The sequence below is a fragment of the Antrostomus carolinensis genome, unplaced genomic scaffold (genome assembly GCF_000700745.2).
Source record: "Antrostomus carolinensis isolate BGI_N321 unplaced genomic scaffold, ASM70074v2 scaffold238, whole genome shotgun sequence".
Classification (NCBI taxonomy): Eukaryota; Metazoa; Chordata; class Aves; order Caprimulgiformes; family Caprimulgidae; genus Antrostomus; species Antrostomus carolinensis.
In genome coordinates, this window is record NW_010332038.1 from 168142 (window position 1) to 187182 (window position 19041).

The 19041-nt window shown below is 37.1% G+C and overlaps 1 protein-coding gene across 1 annotated transcript in view; it reads right to left on the minus strand.

Moving 5' to 3' along the window:
• The window catches only part of LOC104529133 (propionyl-CoA carboxylase alpha chain, mitochondrial), a gene marked incomplete at both ends in the record, with an annotated part of 179698 nt that extends 162390 nt beyond the window's left edge, over positions 1-17308 (minus strand). Inside the window, 2 exons of the mRNA XM_010173337.2 lie at positions 15663-15716; positions 17195-17308. Coding sequence (XP_010171639.2) covers positions 15663-15716; positions 17195-17308 — 168 coding nt within the window. The remainder of the gene's footprint in view (positions 1-15662; positions 15717-17194) is intronic.
• Between the last annotated feature and the right edge of the window lie 1733 nt (positions 17309-19041).

The following is a 19041-nucleotide window of genomic DNA, read 5'->3' on the forward strand; positions in this document are numbered from 1 at the left end:
TTATGGATTTTTTTGTGCTGTGAGTTATGCAGTGAGTCAGATTCTTATATTTTATTTTTTAGACAAAAGCAAATGTTTTAGCATCAAGTATTTGAGATTAGAAGAACAGATAGTGCACTTAACACATTTAAGTTACCTTTGAGAGGAAAAGCACTCCAAAGCAACAGGCAAATCATCAGAAATAAGTAGAGCAAAAACACTCTAGGAAACCAAATACAAATTTATTTTCAAGAGAATATTTAGCTTCTTGCTGTAGGAGCTGTTTGAACCTCCCATCCCTTTAATTGTGGAGACTACTTAAGAAATTCTACGTCAGTCAGGACCAACACTGAAATACAACTATAGTAGTCCACTTTCAAAATTCTTGAAAACTCATTTAAGGATAACAGTAGGGGGTAAATTAAAGTTGTGTGCATTAGGAAGCTAATAATTTGAAAAATGTACAGGGGCAATGAACCCTGAAGTTATCAAGCACTGAAATGACTAGAGAAGTGTTTTATATAGTTGGAAGTAACTAAATACAAAAAAGCTGTTGTAAAAAGTGTACAACTATAATCTACTACACAACTTAACATAATATTAACATCTGACGTATAACAAAATCTTGTAGATAAGACATTAATTTCATTTCATACATACTTTTTGGTTCAGGCATAGTGGAGAGGCAGAGCTAGCCTATAAGATAGCAGAACTCAGAGTGCCATTTATCACTCCTCAAACACACTTACTTGAATATACTTCTGTCAAATTCTAAATCTCATTGAACTCAAGTCTTCCACTCCAAGCATTTCTTGCACAAGAATTTCTATAAGCATCTGTAAAAGACTGGAACTTTCAGCGAACAAAACTAAGAGAAAGAACAGCTATAATACTGTTTAAACTGTTATTTATAATGGGGTGAAAAGGAGTCTTATTCAGAAGCTGGAGGACTGAAATCAACAACTCTGAAATCATAATGGAAGCCATGCTGTATCATGGTAAGCGTGGTGTATCATAAATAACGTCTTTACCATTCTTAACAAGAAAGTTACTCATATTTCAGTTCATAAGCCAATGAAAACCCAAATTTGCACAACGTTCTAGGGAATTTTGGAGAGTCTAGCTTTCAGGTACTACGAAAACTCATAAGCAGAGCCCACTACATCCACTGCACACAGGATCCAAACAGGACTACCTGCAATTGTTCCTTGCAACTGAAAATGAAGCCATTTATCCCCTGAGCTTCCTATGTTTTCTAGATTAAAAAGACAAAACATTCTTGAACATGGAAAGACAAGAAAGGAGGAGAACATGCAAGGAAGCAGCAGGACACAAGCTAAGCAGGAGGGGATAAAGATCAGCAAGATGTTTTGAGAAGTGTATTAACATGTATAAAATTTAGAAATATGCTACAAATGAACAAAGTTTTTCAGCTAAATTAGATATACACATGTGCTCAATGCAAGGCTTAAGTGTTGTCTGAAGCCAAACACTGAAGATGGAACACCAAGGAGCAGAGTCTGACTAAGGCAATAGTCCCATGGAATCCATCAGGCAACTACATAATGCAAAACCACGTCAACACCTAGACACAAACACACAAGACCCAAATGAAAGCAATCTTCATTTGGATATTTCTATCTTTTGGGTAGCCTGCTTTTATAAAGTCTGATGTTATTTTAGCATGAGGGCTTTTTATTTAATACCATAAGATTAAGCACAGCTCACCAGCAAGATGCCTTACCCAAAAAAATTGGGCAGACTATTCTTCCTAAACTCCAGCCAGAGCAAATTAAACTGAACTTCTCCGGGTGGAATATGTGGAAGCACCACTCTGCAGCACACATGCTGTGTGCCTATGAAAAGCAAATTTACACACTAGATTCCTGAGCAGTCCTTTTGTGCTATGAAGCATGTTTCTACATATACAGACATATATATACACACTTTCAACTTTTGTATGTGCAAAAGCTCACACAGTATTTGAGTAGCCAACTACAAAGACAAGACAATAATTTGCCAAAAGAGGACACAGTTCTGTAACATGGCTGCTATGTGAATTATTTATCTAGATTATTAAAACAGAAACCATTAATAAAGTAACAGTCTTAGAAAATTCAAGTGTTTCAGTTGGGTACCACCTTAAAATAATGTGTTCTTTTTGCAAGAGAAAAAAATATGCACTGAAATAAGAGACTGCGATACCCATTACAGATGTGATTCTCTGGCTTCCTAGAAAGATGCAGAAACTCATGTAAACTTACTGTCCTCTTGAAGCCTAAAAACAAGCTTTGGGACACAAATTAATGTATCACAGACATCACAATACCTATTACTTAAACTGATAAACTTGAAAATGATCCTTTGAATATCACAGCACGGGCTGCATGGGTGTTGAATTCACTAGATATTGGCTACCAGAAATCTCCTTGAAGACAGATATGATTATGGACTGCAACAATTTGGCTGTGACAGCCTGCCTCTCACTCCATAAAAAGCCAATTCAAAATTTAGGCTAAGAACAAAAAATCCTTCCCTCACTCCTGCCCACTGGAAACAAAACAAACAAACAAAAAACCCACAAAAAAACAAACCACACACCAAGAAAACCACCAACCTGGAGGAACATCTTTTACATTTCAAGGTTAGATCCTGTTCCAAAGATCAAAGAATCATCAATCTACTCAGAACTACCTTTGAGTGCAGTAACAGCTTCCCCCTGGCATTCACACTTATAAGCTGTTCCTACCAGGTCACACACAGGTAGCTATGATCACAACTCTTACTCGATCAAGAAAAGCATCAAAGCACCAAAAAGCTACAAGATCCAGAAAGCACAGAGTTCACCTGCCTTTAAGAACTCTACAACCCTGTACACAGCCACATACAGTAAGAAAATTTACAACTTAATTTGACTTAGATGACAAGGGCAGCAGCACACAAGTAGCCACTGTTTGTTGAGTTAACCATCAGGAAGTACATTCAGGCAGGCAGCAGGATGTCAGAGCTAGATGACCTATTCAGAAGAGACTAAATCCTCATCCCAGAAGCCTGCCCCTCCACAAATCTGCAAGAGAATCTGAACCAGCACAGTGTTTTGACTGAAAGCACTCTTCACTCCATCCCTATTTGAGCCATTTAGAACCAGAGTCTAACACTGAGACCACAAATATTTTGTAACTGTTGCCACTGGGGGCAGGGAGGTGGTGTGGAACCAAACAAACCACAAACTATTCTAAGATTAAAGTGTAAAATGTTCTCCCCACTCTTGTGCAAGCTCCACTCAGGCATGCTCTTGACTGTTTTTCTGCTGGTCTGTCTCTTTCCATGCCTAGCTGTGAGTAGCCCCAGCTTTTTGAGAGACTAAAGAGCATGCAAGTGTCTGAACAACAAGGCAAAGAATCTGACACAAGTTTATCCAGATAAAAAACCCCATAAATTTCTGCAGGTGTTTTCTTTTTATTATGAGCCAAGAAAGATGCCTTGCTCATAATCAAAAAATGCCTTTCCAGGAACATCTATAGATATGTCGCCACCTGTTAGCTCAAACCATTAGTGTTGTCTAATCATAGTCTCAGTCAACTAAGGTTCTAAATTACAACTTCAGATCTCTTCTACGTGTTAGTACAGTGCTGAAGGCATCACTCTGCCCAGACAACCCAAGTAGCTCATTTGCAAATTAACAATAGGAATTCCAAATTTGACCAAGGCAGCTATGAAAATATTTCTAGCGTGTGAAAAATATTCAAATTACTACTTTCTGCAAACATTCTCATTTAAATATATGCACCTAATGTGCAGATAGGCTAATAAAAGGGTTCACAAGTTCTTACACAATGCACTGGCAGGTTTTATTCACAAGAATGCTCTGGAATATCTTTTGCTGTTTTTTCCCCCCCCATTCTAAATGTTTAATGCATTCCCCATCCCCAAACTGTATAATAAGTAGCTTGAATATAAACAGTGTTCACAATACCTTAGAGAGAGAGTGGGAAAGATGAAGAACATGTCAGAGTGATCCTAACAGGCATCTGGAATAAAAATGCTTAGTTGTCTGTGTATATATGTAAATTTAGCAATACTTATCCTTTCTGACAGAAAATATATGCAGGACTCTCTTCAAAGGAAAGTATAATTTCACAGTGTAAGTTTCCACATAGTACTCTGCAAATAGCCATAGCAGTTTGGAAAATAGCAAGAATATTATTCCATCAAGAATACATTTAGTTAATCATACACTTTTATTACCAAACTGAGCCATTGCCACATGAAAGCATCAACTTCCCCCCAAAAGACAGCACCTTTGTCTTGCATCTCAATTGCCAACCACAATACTCCTGCATCCCAACACACATCTATTTGCTGTTACAGCAGTGAACCACACACATCTTCAAGTCAAGGCAAGTCAGTATCAGATGAGGCAGAGGAAAGAAAAAAGGTAAGAGTAAATATTCACAGAGATCCCCATCATCATAATCTGCTAGCAGGAAACTCCACAGCCCACAAGATCATTCGTTTCTACAACTTATTGCACAAGTATTATTCATTCAGAGGCTTCACAGGAAAGTAAGTAACCTGGTTGGGACATCTATCTGATGTACCACATTCTCATATTAAGAGAAGGCCTGCCAAGAGGGAAACTTTGAGGAAAATGACTGTAAAGGTAATTACAAAGAAAGAGGGGTTTGACGGTAAAAAAAATCTACCTGAAGTAACCTTTCTAGACATCATCTTTGCATTTTCCTGCTGCTCCATGCATTACTAATCCTTGACCCACTGGAAACTTCAGCACCCATTGAAAAGCCTGGCAGGGTATTTGGCTTTCAATTCTTCTACTCAGTTTATTCCCAATACAAGTATATTCATCAGGCTTAGAAACAACTCCTGAACAAGGGCAGCCACTCAGCAATGAAATGTAAATTACTGACATGTGCTAAAACCTGGACTTGCCACTGCTAATGAGCACATTAAAAGAAAAAAGCTCACTAGATATTACTGCAACCTTTTCATTTAACCCTGTGTGTACTGAAAGCCATAATTTAATATCAATTAAAGAACCCATTTCTAAACAGTGAGATACTGTGCAGCAGGCATATACTTCCTACACAATTCTGATGTAAAAATTATGAAGATGGACAAGGGTGTGAAACACCCAACCAGGAATGTGTGTACACTGATAGAAGCCTTTTTAATTTAAGTTTCATGAAACCAAGAGGTCAGTTAAAAAATAAATTATACACATACCCTGACATACATAAATTGCTAAGTTTACAAAATTAATGGTGTCAAATCTTATGTGATCAAATAAAATATGATTTGCTATCAACGAGTCCCAAGGTTAGGAATTCAACTTGTAGCAACTTTTCCCTTCCTATTATGCTCACAGCAGGGTGCAGACCCTGAGAAAAATCTTCTCAAAACAGTACTGGCCTGCAGAGTCAAAGAAAACAGCACCTTTGCCTCAATAGCATCTGTGCAATAAAAGCCCCACTGAATATACAGTCACTCCAAGTTTCAAAGCTTTTAATAATTCAGACTAGCAATGCTGCAAGAAGCAGCTATAAACTCACATGCAGAAGAAAGGAGAGACAACATTTGATGAACACCACTCCCCCTACCCCCTTTGTATTTTGGGGGATGAAAAAAATTATTTAAAGATTATTTGTCTGATTAAGTTCTTGAAATGCCTCTACGACATGGCATTTTTGATGAGCATATAAACAGACGGCACTCAGAACTGATTTCCAAAAGCTAAATCAGCCTAAACTAAGTACCTAAATCCCCCTCAGTAAGGTCTCTGTCAAATATCTCTTCAGCTATAAACAGGTTAAAAGGTTATCCACTTCAGTCATTTTTTCCTCTTACTCCTTACACCCCACTTCCAAGCTACCATCCCTTTGATTTTGCCTCCATTTCAAGTGAAGCAAAAACTCTTTTTTACTTGATTCTGATAGAATTATGTGTAGTAGCTTAAAGACTTTAATATGGGAGTTGGGAGCAGAGGGGAGGGACATGTTTAAACAAGGATAATTTTAACAGAACAGGGCTACAAAGTGACCACACAGACAGTCATCTCAGCACATCCAAGGAAGGCAATAACCCCGCAAGGGAACAGACAGCAACAAGCCACTGGAAGCAGTAACCTCTTCAGCCAGCTTGGTCACAGTCTACAGCTGTCTGGCCACAGGTTAGTAACCTGATCTTCAGGAGGTGAACATACAGGTTGGCATTGGGGGAGTAAGGGAGAAGCAGACTCTAGGTTCTACACAAATCACCTAACTTTAGGAAAACAATTATAATCATGTTAATTCAAAACTTCATTGTTGAAGACAATCCAACTACAAGTATCTTAACTATTTGCCCCAAAAACACATGTAACAACTCCAGCAAGAATTTTTCAGTCAACTCGGTATTCCAAGTTATCTGTGTTATTGATCACTATCAGTCTGAAACAGAAATGAATTAAACATGCTGTGCAAATAGACAAAGTTTATTTGTAAGCCAACCTTCAAACAGAATCAAAGATAAAATGAAAAGGCAAATGCATTCATAATAATGAGTAGCAAGTCTTTTAAAGTTACAGGGAGTTACCTAAAATATTTGTGAAATAAGACACTAAAGATAATTAGGCAGTTGCAAATAATCTATTAAACTCTTACTCTTACCTGGGGGGCATCATTCCTGTTGCACAGATTAAAGGCTTTCATTGACAAAAATTGACAAATGAGGTAAGTTACTATCCAAGAGTGCTAATGTTCCTATGTGTTCATAGATTTTTGTTTGTTTGTTCATCTCTCCCATGAGGAGAAGCTGAGAGAGCTGGGACTGTCCAGCCCAGAGGCAAGAAGGCTGAGGGGGATCTCATCAATGTATATTAATACCTGAAGCGAGGGTGCAATGACAGAGCCAGGCTCAGCTCAGTGGTGCCCAGTGACAGGACCAGAGGCAATGGGCACAAACTGAAACATGGGAGGTTCCCTCTGAACATCAGGAAACACTTTTTCACTGTGAGGGTGACCAAGCTCTGGTACAGGTTGGCAAGGGAGCTTTTTGAGTCTCCAAGATATGCAAAAGCCATCTGAACACAGTCCTGGCAACCAGCTCTGGGTGGCCTTGCTTGAGCAGAGGGGTTGGACCAAATGACCTCCAGAAGTCCCTTCCAACCAGAACCATTCTGTGAAATAAAGATTGTACTTGATATCTAAAGCAGAAACCAGGTCCAACTGCATTATTCATTCTACAATCATACAGTAAAAATATGCAAACAGCCTGAAGATATTGTAACAAAGTAGAAGATAGTAACTGAATGGAATGGCTAAGAAGTTATCAAGTGATATTAAACAGTTTAAATACTGCAAAACCTTATTTAACTCTGACATGTCTGAATACAGCTTGCCCTGTACCTTTTATAGCAACAGTGGAAGCTGTAACTGTTGGATTTATGCAACAGTAAAAAATAAAACTGAACTTTTCCTGTGTATCAATGCACTTTCAGTAACCAGCCATATCTGGCATATTAACAGCAATCCCTCAACATGCAGAGGTAACTAGAACCATTCTCATAGACCCCAGAAAACAATAACCCCAGAGAGGCTAGACAACAACCCTCCTGCCCAGGAAGCAATTTTGAAACAAGTGAATCCTGTGGTACACTGAACAAACAAGTAGGTTAAGTCTTGTTGCTGTAGAAACTATTCAGAATATTTGAGGGCTTTACCTGTGCATACTGTACAGGTATTAAACAACTACAGAGAAGTTTTAATCAAGACTACAACAATATGAAGACAGGCTGAGAGAGTTGGGGATGTTCAGCCTGGAAAAGAGAAGGCTCTGGGGAGACATTATAGCGGCCTTCCAATACCTGAAGGGGCTACAGGAAGGCTGGGGAAGGACTTTTCATAAGGGCAGTTAATGACAAAACAAGGGAAAATGGCTTTAAGCGGGAAGAGGGCAGGTTTAGATTAGATATTAGGAAGAAATTATTTCCTGTGAGGGTGGTCAGACACCTCCCCTCATGGAGCTCATTCCTCACCTCAGTAGATCCATTTGGGGTCAAGTGTCAGAACCTGATCTAAAAGTGTCAGAAAGTAGATGTTACTCCCTTAAGACTCAAACAGGGCTGTGAATTGGGATCAAAGACTCAGCAGAGCATCTTCATTTTTAAAGAAACACTAAAATAGTGTTAACAAATAGTAACAAATAGTAACAAATACATAGCGAATGATATTGCAACATTTAAGTGCCTTCAATTTAAACACAATTCAAATAAACAGAAAAATTTTTCCCCTTCCCTCAAAAGTAATTACCTCCTAGCCTTAGGATGAAAGCCATTTAGCATGTTTGTATCCCTCCTCATGTAGCATCACTATTAGTAACAAAAGCCCTTGTGTACGAAAACAGTGCGCTCTAAGACGACATCTTTCTTGGTTACTAAAGAGTAACTTCAGTAAACAGATTCTGTTTATGACTTTCTGCAATTAGTTTTCAACTACAGAAGAGAGCAGAGGATGAAACAGAATTGGGATAGGGAAAGTGGTTCTATCACACACATCATTGCTTCAATATATTTCAACTCTGCAGTAGTACACAAAAAAAATCAATCCTATCACAAAGTTGCATTCACCTTTAAAGTCAGAATTAATTTTTCTGATATGCATATTTTAGGAAGAATATATAGAAACCCTTAAGTATTCTATCTGCAGTGTAAAACTACTGAACACCGACAATCTGTCTCTAAAATACATTATTTCTTAAAATGGAGGTAGAAAATTGAAGTGATTATTAAGGAAGCACTGCTTTTGTTGAATTCTAAGCTGAAGGTTCATCTGCCTTGCCACAAAAGTAAATTAAAATCCACAGAGCAACAGGAACTCTTGTTTCAAAGATAGATCATCTCTTAACTGTTCAGGTCTAATCCAACTCCACTGGTATCAATGGGACATTTAAAACTGATTTGGAAACAGAGGAAGACATCACATTTGCAAGGTTACCACACCAGCTTACATCAATTATACTAGAACAGGACAAATTAACAAATCACCTTAGCTCAGAATAGACAAGAGTTCACCATAAGCAGACAAGCCTGCCTGTACCATTGTAAATCAATAGTAGAATAAAAACACAGAAAGTGAAAGGAAACAGTATTACCTACAGTAAAAAAAAAAAGAATGACATAGCATTACACTTACAAGCCTTCTGTTATTGCAATGAGGATAAGCACAGGTATACACAGTTAACAGAACTGCAACTGTGGAAGCATCAAGTTTCTAAACTCACAACCAGATGCAGCAACAGTGGAAGAAAGAGGACAGAACAAAGCATTTCAGAAGCAACATGAAGGATTCCTGTAAGCCTGGAAATAAGTGCTATTGCAGTGACACTACATGTCAAGAAGTAATGCATTTTTACAAATCAGGATTCCACAAATCCATCCATCTGCAGAACCACGTGCTCTAATAAGCATGTCAAAGTACTGCTAATGAAAGGTATCTCATAGGAAATATTAAATTGCTTACAATAGTCCATATATAGGCAAAAATCACCCTAACATTCTTTAATCACATGCACAGCATCAAATTAGTCCAGAACTCAAGCCCACAGTTCATCCATTGAGAATCTCCAGTTGCCAGACATTAGTATTTAAATCAGGAAGGTTTGTATTTTTTCTAAAAAACCTGTATACATTAAAGCTTGCAACCTAAGCCACTTGAAGAAAATATCTAGCTTTAAAAAAACCAAGTTAAAAATAAAGGCTTACTCTAAGTGAAAATCAAATACAAAGAGGTCAGGACTGTCCTGCTTCATCAGGAGATCAAGAAAAAAACCACACTAAGATTATGGCATTTAGGCAAAAGGTTTAAGAGGAAGGAGATAATTTTTGTCACAAATCTTTGGCAAAATAACACCTTGTTCTTTAAATACAGGCATACAGGTTACACACACGTAAATCCACAGAACTTGTGAATATGCAGCCTGAGACTTATTAGGGGTTTTTTTTTGTTTATATTTTTGTTGTTTGAGAAGGGGGGGGTATGTTTTTTTTGTTTTAGTGGGGGGTGTTTGGTTTTGGGGGATTTTTTTTGTTTGGTTTGGTTTTTTGTTTTTGTTTTGTTTTTACATTTAGAAATAAGGCTGCTCTTGAAAAAAGTACCCTAGTTACATACAGCAGTTGCTGGAGACAAAGATTCGGAAACTGCAATAAAGGAGAAGTGGTATCCATTTGTTCTGTAGCATAGGCAATCTTACACGGGACACTAGTGACAATGTAAGCCATCGTATGCTTTTAGCAAGGATCTATTAAGTTTTCTAGAGTAAAGGAGTAATACAGTCTTCCTACTTCCACACTAGTAAGTGTCTAAGCAGATAGTTCAGATGACTCAATCTCATTTCTCTAGCATATGCACTAGCAGAGGACTAGTAAAGTCCAACAAATACTGCCCATGACTTAATACATGCACTGTTGGTCCCTCCCACAGACTTCACACAACTTGATACTAAAGATGATTTAGAATTTTTTCTGTGGAAAAAGTTCACTTGGTATTAAATACAAGTACCATTCAGAAGCATTCTGTCTCAGAGAAGTAAGTAGTCACCCATCAAAGATACATGCTCACAAGCAGAGCTTTCCTGGGGGGAAAATCGGTGACCTCTTCACCTAGACAAGTACATTGCCTAACCTTTATCACGCAGTATGGCCACAGCCTCCATCAGACAAAGCACCTGAAGCCACCACAGGCAGTGGTGATAGGCAGTGTCCCACTCCTTGAAGGATCTCTGCCATAAGCAGCATCCTGACACCAGATTTCCAAAGCTGCCTTTTTCAACCACCACTTTGCAATTTGGAAAGCACAAATGCTAACTAATCATGTGAAGTGCCAGGTAGGAAGCCAATGCCTATGGGAACAGCATGAAAATCATACCAAATGCTTCTCAAAACTAACATCCATTGAATCATGATAAAAGAACTTTGCATTTTACTTACAAATAACAAAGTTGTGCACAACAATCGTAAGGAAACATTGTTGTCATTAAGAGTTTATGTTTTAAAAGGTGACAATCCCATAATTAATCCTATGGAGCTACAGACCCACCTGCACAAAGTTCTTCACAGGTCAGACATGTCCCCTTACAGAAGATAACATATGTTGTTGTTTTACCTTTTTCATCTCAAATTTAGCAGCCATTTACAAACTTGTGATCAACGATTTCCACATACATTGTTTGTCCATTTATTTCAGACAATACATTGTTGGGGTTTTTTTAATTCTAACAAGAATGTTAATCTAGCTTCAAAGGTAAAGAGAAATAGTGCTGGCTGCTTTGTTCTCCCTTTAGTCATGCCAAACAGCAGTTGCTAAAAAGGTCACAAAATATGTATAAAAACAAGTTCCACCAGGAACTCCAAAAAAGGTCCATATCTTATTCCAAAATTGAATCATTTTGCACCATGATGTTTATGTCTTCTGTTGCAAGGAGGGATTTTGGTAGAGGGCAACAGCTGTGTTTTTCTGCATCAAGAATCAGAGCAACAGGACAGTATAGTCAAGGCTACATTCAAAAGAAAAATACTCCAAACAAAGGTTGCATTTGTAACCTTGATTCTTAAAATTTTGAAATTAATTTATGCCCAAATTCCACAGGTTTCTTGGTGAAAGTAAACCACAATGCACCACCTATGAAAGCAGGAACTCCTACTTTCCTACTCCATCATATACACAGAGACTAAAATACACTGAATATATAAATCCTGCAAACTGGTATTTTTCATATTAGACTTTGCAAGAGATTAGTGCTAATTTAGCTGGTTTGTTGGTTTTGGGGTTGGTTTTTTTTTTTGGGGGGGGGGGTGTTTAACAGTAGCTTCCCCAAGGACTTCTGTGGCAGTAGAAACAAGTTCATTTGTGTTTTAATTAAAAAGGGAAAAACTGATCCCATTATGAGCAACTGCAACACCAAGTCACCATACATCAAGGTTTAAGCTTCTATCCATTATCAGGAAGCAAGAACACACAACCTCAGCTACAGGATTGAGACTCCTACCTGCTGCTAACCTCAGCTAGACCACAAGAAGGGATGACTCTGGAATAATGACTGTGCAACCCAGTCACATGTTTGCTTTCTCTCATTCTTTTCTCCCCCATTCCCTTCTTCACCCAGGTAAAGAAGGGATGAAATAAAGAGTCACTGGGGACCATGGGCCAGTCCCAAAGTATCTGACATGTGAAGAGACCTAACTCAGCACCCTCACCCCCCATCACAACAGCTGCCCTCAAGGTTCACAAGCAAGGAAAGGAAAATGGCAATTTCAGAAAAGTACGTCTTTAAACGACTGGCCAACCAAAAGGCTCATCTTGGTCTCAAGGCTTTCTCTCAGGGCTCTCTATCCCAAATTTCAAAGGCCTGCTGCAGACAATAGAGGCGATAAGAGCTTCTCAGGAAGGGTTTGCATTAATTTTATATAATGGGAAACATTAAGCAAGCTAACTTAAATACAGAGGTCACTAGCAAATTCTTCTAAAACATGAAGGAACAAATTGTTCTTGAAGCTCTGCATAGCATCTGGCAAAATATATTAGCAATTTTTTTTTTAATGTGGTAATACATTTCAGCTGCCCCTTTGGGTTTATCTTGATACTGAATATTATGCAATTATTTCTTGAAGGAAGCAAACTGCTTACATGCAAATATATTTGCATAAACTACAAGTAACAAGATATGCACTGAATTTTACAACTTCAATGTACAGATCATTTTTATAAAGCACCACAAAAATTCAAAGTTAGCTCAAATTTCTGAATTAAAATCAGAATGTAAAGTAAGATTCGAAGGAACTACACTCACTTGCACAAAGCCATGCTTTGTTCTTCTACCTAATAACTAACATTACCAGTATTATCTTAAGTTTTACAAAATATTTAATGTTTAAAAAAAATCAAAGAAATTGACCTTAGAGTTTAGGAAGTCTTGTCAGAATCACTTAATATAAATACCATGGATCCTTTTTCTGTCAGCCATCAACAGCAACCAGAATAGATACACATGAAGAGTGGACTGAATACACCAGCTTTTTTATTGGATCACAATGAGCAACATGCCAGATACTCACTTACTGATTGCTTTTTGGAAATTGTTTTGGAAACAACGGATCATTTACTTGTGCTCTCCCCCATTCTAAAAGAGAAGAAAATTAAGTTTCTAAAAAAAAGAAAAAAACAAAGACTAGTAATTTTCTACACTCTAAATGTATCCATCAAATTCTTCACAAGGACTGTCTCTAGCTGTGTGCTATTGAATCATTTAGGCAATGATGAACAAAAAGACATGCTTTTGTTCAAATCACACACAGTGGGATTACATGTGAACTGACCTTCCATGTGTTAATTGAAGACAAAGCTTTGCTTTGAGCTCATTACTACTCTTACAGACACACTGGCAAGTTTAGAAAGTTTAGTATATCTCTCAATTTCCAAATCTAGGTAGTTTGTTTTAAATAAGCCCAGGTTTCACTAGTTTCATCATTACTTTTAGCAAGAAAGAACAAAAATAGTGTATGTGCAAAGAAAGGGATAGGGAGAAAGAAAACAGAACACAAACACATCTTTGGCAAGTTCACAACAATTTTGTAACATTTTTTACAGACTTTAATAAAGAAACAGCAGGCAAGTTTTCCACCTAAATATATTACTCAAGGTGTCTTGAAAAAAATATAAGTAGCCCTTGGTAATAAAAAGACAGATCATTTCCCCAGTTTTCACCAGGGGTTTGATATTTTAGAGCCACTGACATGAAGAGAAGCGTAATTATGTCTTAATTGAGATTTTAAATAGTACATTTCAGAAAGCAAAACAGAACTATCTTGTTTTATTAATATTTTTAGAGAACACACTGGGTTTCTGAAACATAATTAAAAGCTATTTTGAGACTGTAGCACAAACCCAAACTTGAACATATTTCTAGTCTCCACATTATTTCAGGAATTCACTGTTCCAAGGATTTGAGTGATAAGATGAGAAATGGGAAGGGAAAGGGGAACTACAGGAATGTTTGTACTTCCTACACTTCTGCCTAATCCTGCCAAAAAAAGTGTTCTAGATTGTCATGTCACCAATATTGTAATTTATGTTACCAAATAATAACCAGATTATTAGGAAATGTGCCCAGTTTAGAGAAATAACTATGAAATTTCAAACTTTGGCAGCAAAATACACATCAAAATAGCACGAGCAAGCACTTCTGTTTCATTTTTTTTATTAATATTAAACAAATAGGAACTGCCAGCTAAAGCCAGTTCTCTTGCTGTTCCTATCCAGTGGGAGAACAGTTTGTTATAAATTAACCCAGGAATCTTCCCTCTAAAAAGAAGCTCTAGTATAGGAAGCCAAACAGCGACAAAAAAAAGCTGCTAAACTTCATGAAAATAATATTTAAGAGATTACCCCAGATTTGGTAAATCCTGGCAAACACCAAGTGTTTAGAACTCCTTTCAACTTTAACATCACCACCACTCAGCAACCAGCAGGATGCACTCAGCAACACACAGAACCTGTCCTTGTTTTTATTTGGTGGCATTTAAAAAAGCACAGCAACTGAGAAGTATAAAAATTTGATATTTTATTCCCAAATAATCTCCTTGACAAGTAGGTAGCACTCTCTAACATCAAATAACCAACTAAAGAGTAAGGGTACATACTACAATAAGCACTCAAGCTAAAAAGGACATAGTCAAGGAAGAGATGTGGAAATAAAAGCTATTCAACAAATGCCAAGAACAAAAGAGCTATCATTTTATAGAGCCATATTCCTCATCTGTGCTTTTACCCTGAATCAAAAAGGTAAAAGTTACTCAAAACCAACTAAAAAATTATCTTACTGTCTGTAAAACAAGATATTGGTAGCTGCAACAACTTTTTACTGGAAATTTCAATGTAGTATGTGCTTGTCCTTATTCCCAGTGAAACCAATAGACAGTAACACGTGATCTGTAGTGATTACACATACTCAGGACTTTGCTCAAACATTGCAGCATGAATGCACAGCTGCATGAAAATTTTTTGAAAAAAATCATTAAAAAGGGCATATATCAGTTTCTGTGATACACAAAACCCCCACTGAAGTAAAGAGGTTGAGAATAATAATTTTTATAAATTCAGACATGAAGTGAAAACAGCACCCTCATGACTCTGGTCCTTTCGGAGAATATAGCTCCATGATATATGGCCTCCAGCAGATAAGCTAGTTTTTAAACAGCTTTCTGTTCCCATCCTGGAAGTGTAGTTCAGCACCTTCACAGGCTGCTGATACAGCTGTTCACCAGCTGTGCTATGAAATCACCAAAATGGTCACTTAAAAACAGATACTTTTAACCTAGATCATTTCAGTGACCCAGTTTTACAGAGCAGCTTCATAAACAGTACAGGCACAAGAGAAAATGACAAAAAGTTCTCACATCCTTGGTGAAGTTCTTACAAAGAGGCACCTCCCCTTTCCCCCAAAGGAAAACACAGGTTGCAATTACATCCTCAAAATGCAAGAAAACCACGTGCACTGAAAGCATACACAAGTCCCCTATCTTAAGTCATCTTTCAGATTTGCCTTGAACTGGTACCTTGATTCCTCTGGTACCTTAGAATGACTATATGCCACCTAGTGCATCATTCATAGCCAAGCAAATAGAAATAACTTACCAAACGTCTAGCAAATTCTTTATTTTCTGAAAGAAATCCATATCCTGGGTGTACCTTGGGGAAAAAAATTCAAGATGATTGAGTTCTGAAGCCAGACACCAAATTTGTTAGTGCCTTTTCAGACACTGGAGAAGGTAAAGTAGACTACTAAGCACTTAAATTAGTTTAATACCTTAAGAAACTGTCTTAATGCTTTAATTTATCTGTCCTAAGTCAAGCTGTAAAGATTAATTTGTTGAACTGTCATTCCTGAAACACTCATTCCTTACTCAACTAGGGAGAAGGGTGCTGTTTGCAGAGCAATGGACACACTCCCTTTGGTGTTTTGCCTTCTGGTTTTTTTAACTCCATTTTGTCACATTTATCTCATTGCTCATTCACATTCTACTCAGCAACCATTATAAAGTGCTCCTCACTCCAACATCTTTCTAGTATTGATCACAACAGTCATCTTAAGGTCCACAGCCATAAGCCTCCTACTCCTAGTGACCCTTGCTGGAGAACAGAGTCTAAGTCATGCCTCCTTACATGCCCAGTTTGCTATTCACACCCCAATACACACCTAATATAATTACTTGAGAAAAGCGTGGCAAAGTTTTCATTTTACTTTTCACAATTCGCATCAGATTCTTGATCCAATATACTCTGAGAGACAAAGCATAAGTCATTTTATTCTCCTCTTAAGAACCCTAAACTGGGTTCTATATTTAGAAACTCAGAAGGAAGGAAAAAGTTTTTTCTTTAGAGGAAAGTTTTTGGCCCCTGAAAGCACTATACCAAATCATCATCTTTGAAAGGTATTACAATGCTGATCCAAACTGTTTCAGAGTAATTAGTGTCACTCATATACGCACATTTCATTTTAATAAATGCTCTATGTATACTATCTCTGAAGAATACATTTATTTCACTGACAGAACAAAGAACATTAGGCATGTGAACACGACTACACATCAAGTTTTCCAACAAATTTCTGGTAAGCTTTGAATCTCTGGCCAACTTGATGAGACAAAGGCAGAAAAGCCCATATTTATACATAAATGCTAAGTGCATTTTGTAAATGTTCTGAAACAAAAATAATGATGGGATGCATCGTTTGCTTTACCTTCTGGCAAATGACATTTATATAATTTAGAAAGTGATTCAAACTAAGTTTAAGCAGAAGCCTTTTTAGACACACTCTAAAACATTCCCAAAAGCCATTATGGCATATAAAGGGTTAGTGCTCAAAACTAATTGGGATTTTTTTTTCCCCCAGCAAATTTGGAAATGAACTGAAGCTGCTCCCTGGTGTGAAAGCTGAATCCAGCAGCCACCTGCAGGATCAGCGACCACTGCTGCCAGATGCTACAAAGCCTTTGATTTCCAGTAGCGATTTCGGACACATTTAACTCATGTGACATGAACTAACTGGAATGGCATATTCAATCACTTCCCCCCCACACCTTTTTAAAAAAAAAAAAATACAAACTCTGGCTTTTCTGCTTTCTGTATGTGAAACAGCTGCAGCAGATAGACTCATTCAGACTCACAGCTTGGGCCCTGGTTTTCTTAATGACTTCCATGATGGCATCCATGTTGAGGTAGCTTTTGCTGGTGGGAGCTGGGCCAACACAGACAGCTTCATCCGCCATTTTCACATGAACCTGAAGAGGCAATATTCTGCATTAACAGATGCTCCCAGCAAAAATAATTACCATCATCCTGAAATATGCACACAAATCTGATTGTTTCAAAGACAATTTACATACCATAACCACTCTAAAATACACACTGAAATTATCAACACTGACATACAAGAACTCACACAATAACATTACACCTCATTGCATTTAACTCCGAGCTTAAGTCACTGTCAAAATGTTTTATTATTCCAATAAATTATTTTGAATTTGACTAAATAAAATCATGACAAATAATTTCTAATTTCAGCTTCCTATACTGATCATCTATATGTAAATTCAGACTAAAAACTACTTTGTTACATGTAACCAGGGTAGTCTAATATCTTAATACTTAATAACAAACATTCATGACCAGTTCTAAGCAGGCTCCCCAGGAAGTTGGGGATAATTAGAGTGAATTGAATGAAGGGATGCAGTGAGTGTCCCTGCACAGCATCAGGTCAGCACCATGCACAAATTAAAGCCTATGACTAAAGAGTTCAATATCACTATACATGAACCAGAAAATCTTGAGAATTATTTAAGCAGGCTCATGTTTGATTCTTAATCCATTGTATCCACATTCATATGCATTTGCCAAACATTTTTTAGTCAAACCTGAACTATACAAAAAAGAAACATTTCCAACATTTTACTTAGAATAATAAAATAACAAATTAGGTTTGAAGTTAGATTTCTACTTACAACTCATATGCACACTTACTTGGAAGAAAAAGTTACAGAAGTTTACATGTTTTCAGAGTTCAGGATACTTTTCCTTTAAATATATACACAGATCCAAGAAACAAAAACAAAAAAAAAATCATTTTTCTCATTCTGCTCTCCTTTTGTAGGTTTGTAACCTCCTTTTGTAACCTCCCTTTCAGTATGTATTTAAGAAAGCATGCCATTGCTTAAACTGTGTAAGATTATATTAGCTATATTTCAATAAGACTTGTTTATACTGACAGTTTGACATTTCCAACGTTTACCAATTTTAGAAGTTATTTTTATGGAGCATTTTATATCATCCTTCAGCATTCAAAACTGAGAATATGTTGTTTAAAAAGGTTATTCTTTTAGAAAATGAGTATTCACATATGTGAAACATTTTTAGCTTATGAACATCAAATTTTGTTCTTTGTGAAGAGTAATTTTATTTACAAGTAACATGAAGGCTGTCAAGTATGACAAACTAAGATTAGAAGTATTGTAGCCTGCATATCCTATTGCCTCATGCAGAAGAGACAAGGCCAGCACAAGAGTCACCTAGAAACACTGACAAGCAGTAGTCAAACAATATTTTGAATAATACCATAAGAAATAAATATTCAGGTAAGTATAACAAGTATTTATAACAAGCACAGGAGTCACTTACTAAGCATTTTACTTTTTTCTTCATCTCTAGTGACATTTTTCTGAACTTCACGAAAGCTAATCCTACCACCAGGAAGAAAAATTAACTTGCCACTTAGTTCCAAGTTCCTTTCTGGGTGTATCTCTTAAAAGACCTTCTGAATTTGCTGTATACTCAAGGATCTAAGAGTTCACATAACCTCCTGGAATTGTCACATATTTCACATTTGAATTATTGCTTCTGTAAAGTCACGGTGACTTTATTTTACCACTACAGCATCAGCCTCACATTAAAAACAAAGCAAAACCAAAAAAACCTCTAAGCACTATCACAGACAGTCATGCAGCAGGATTTTAAT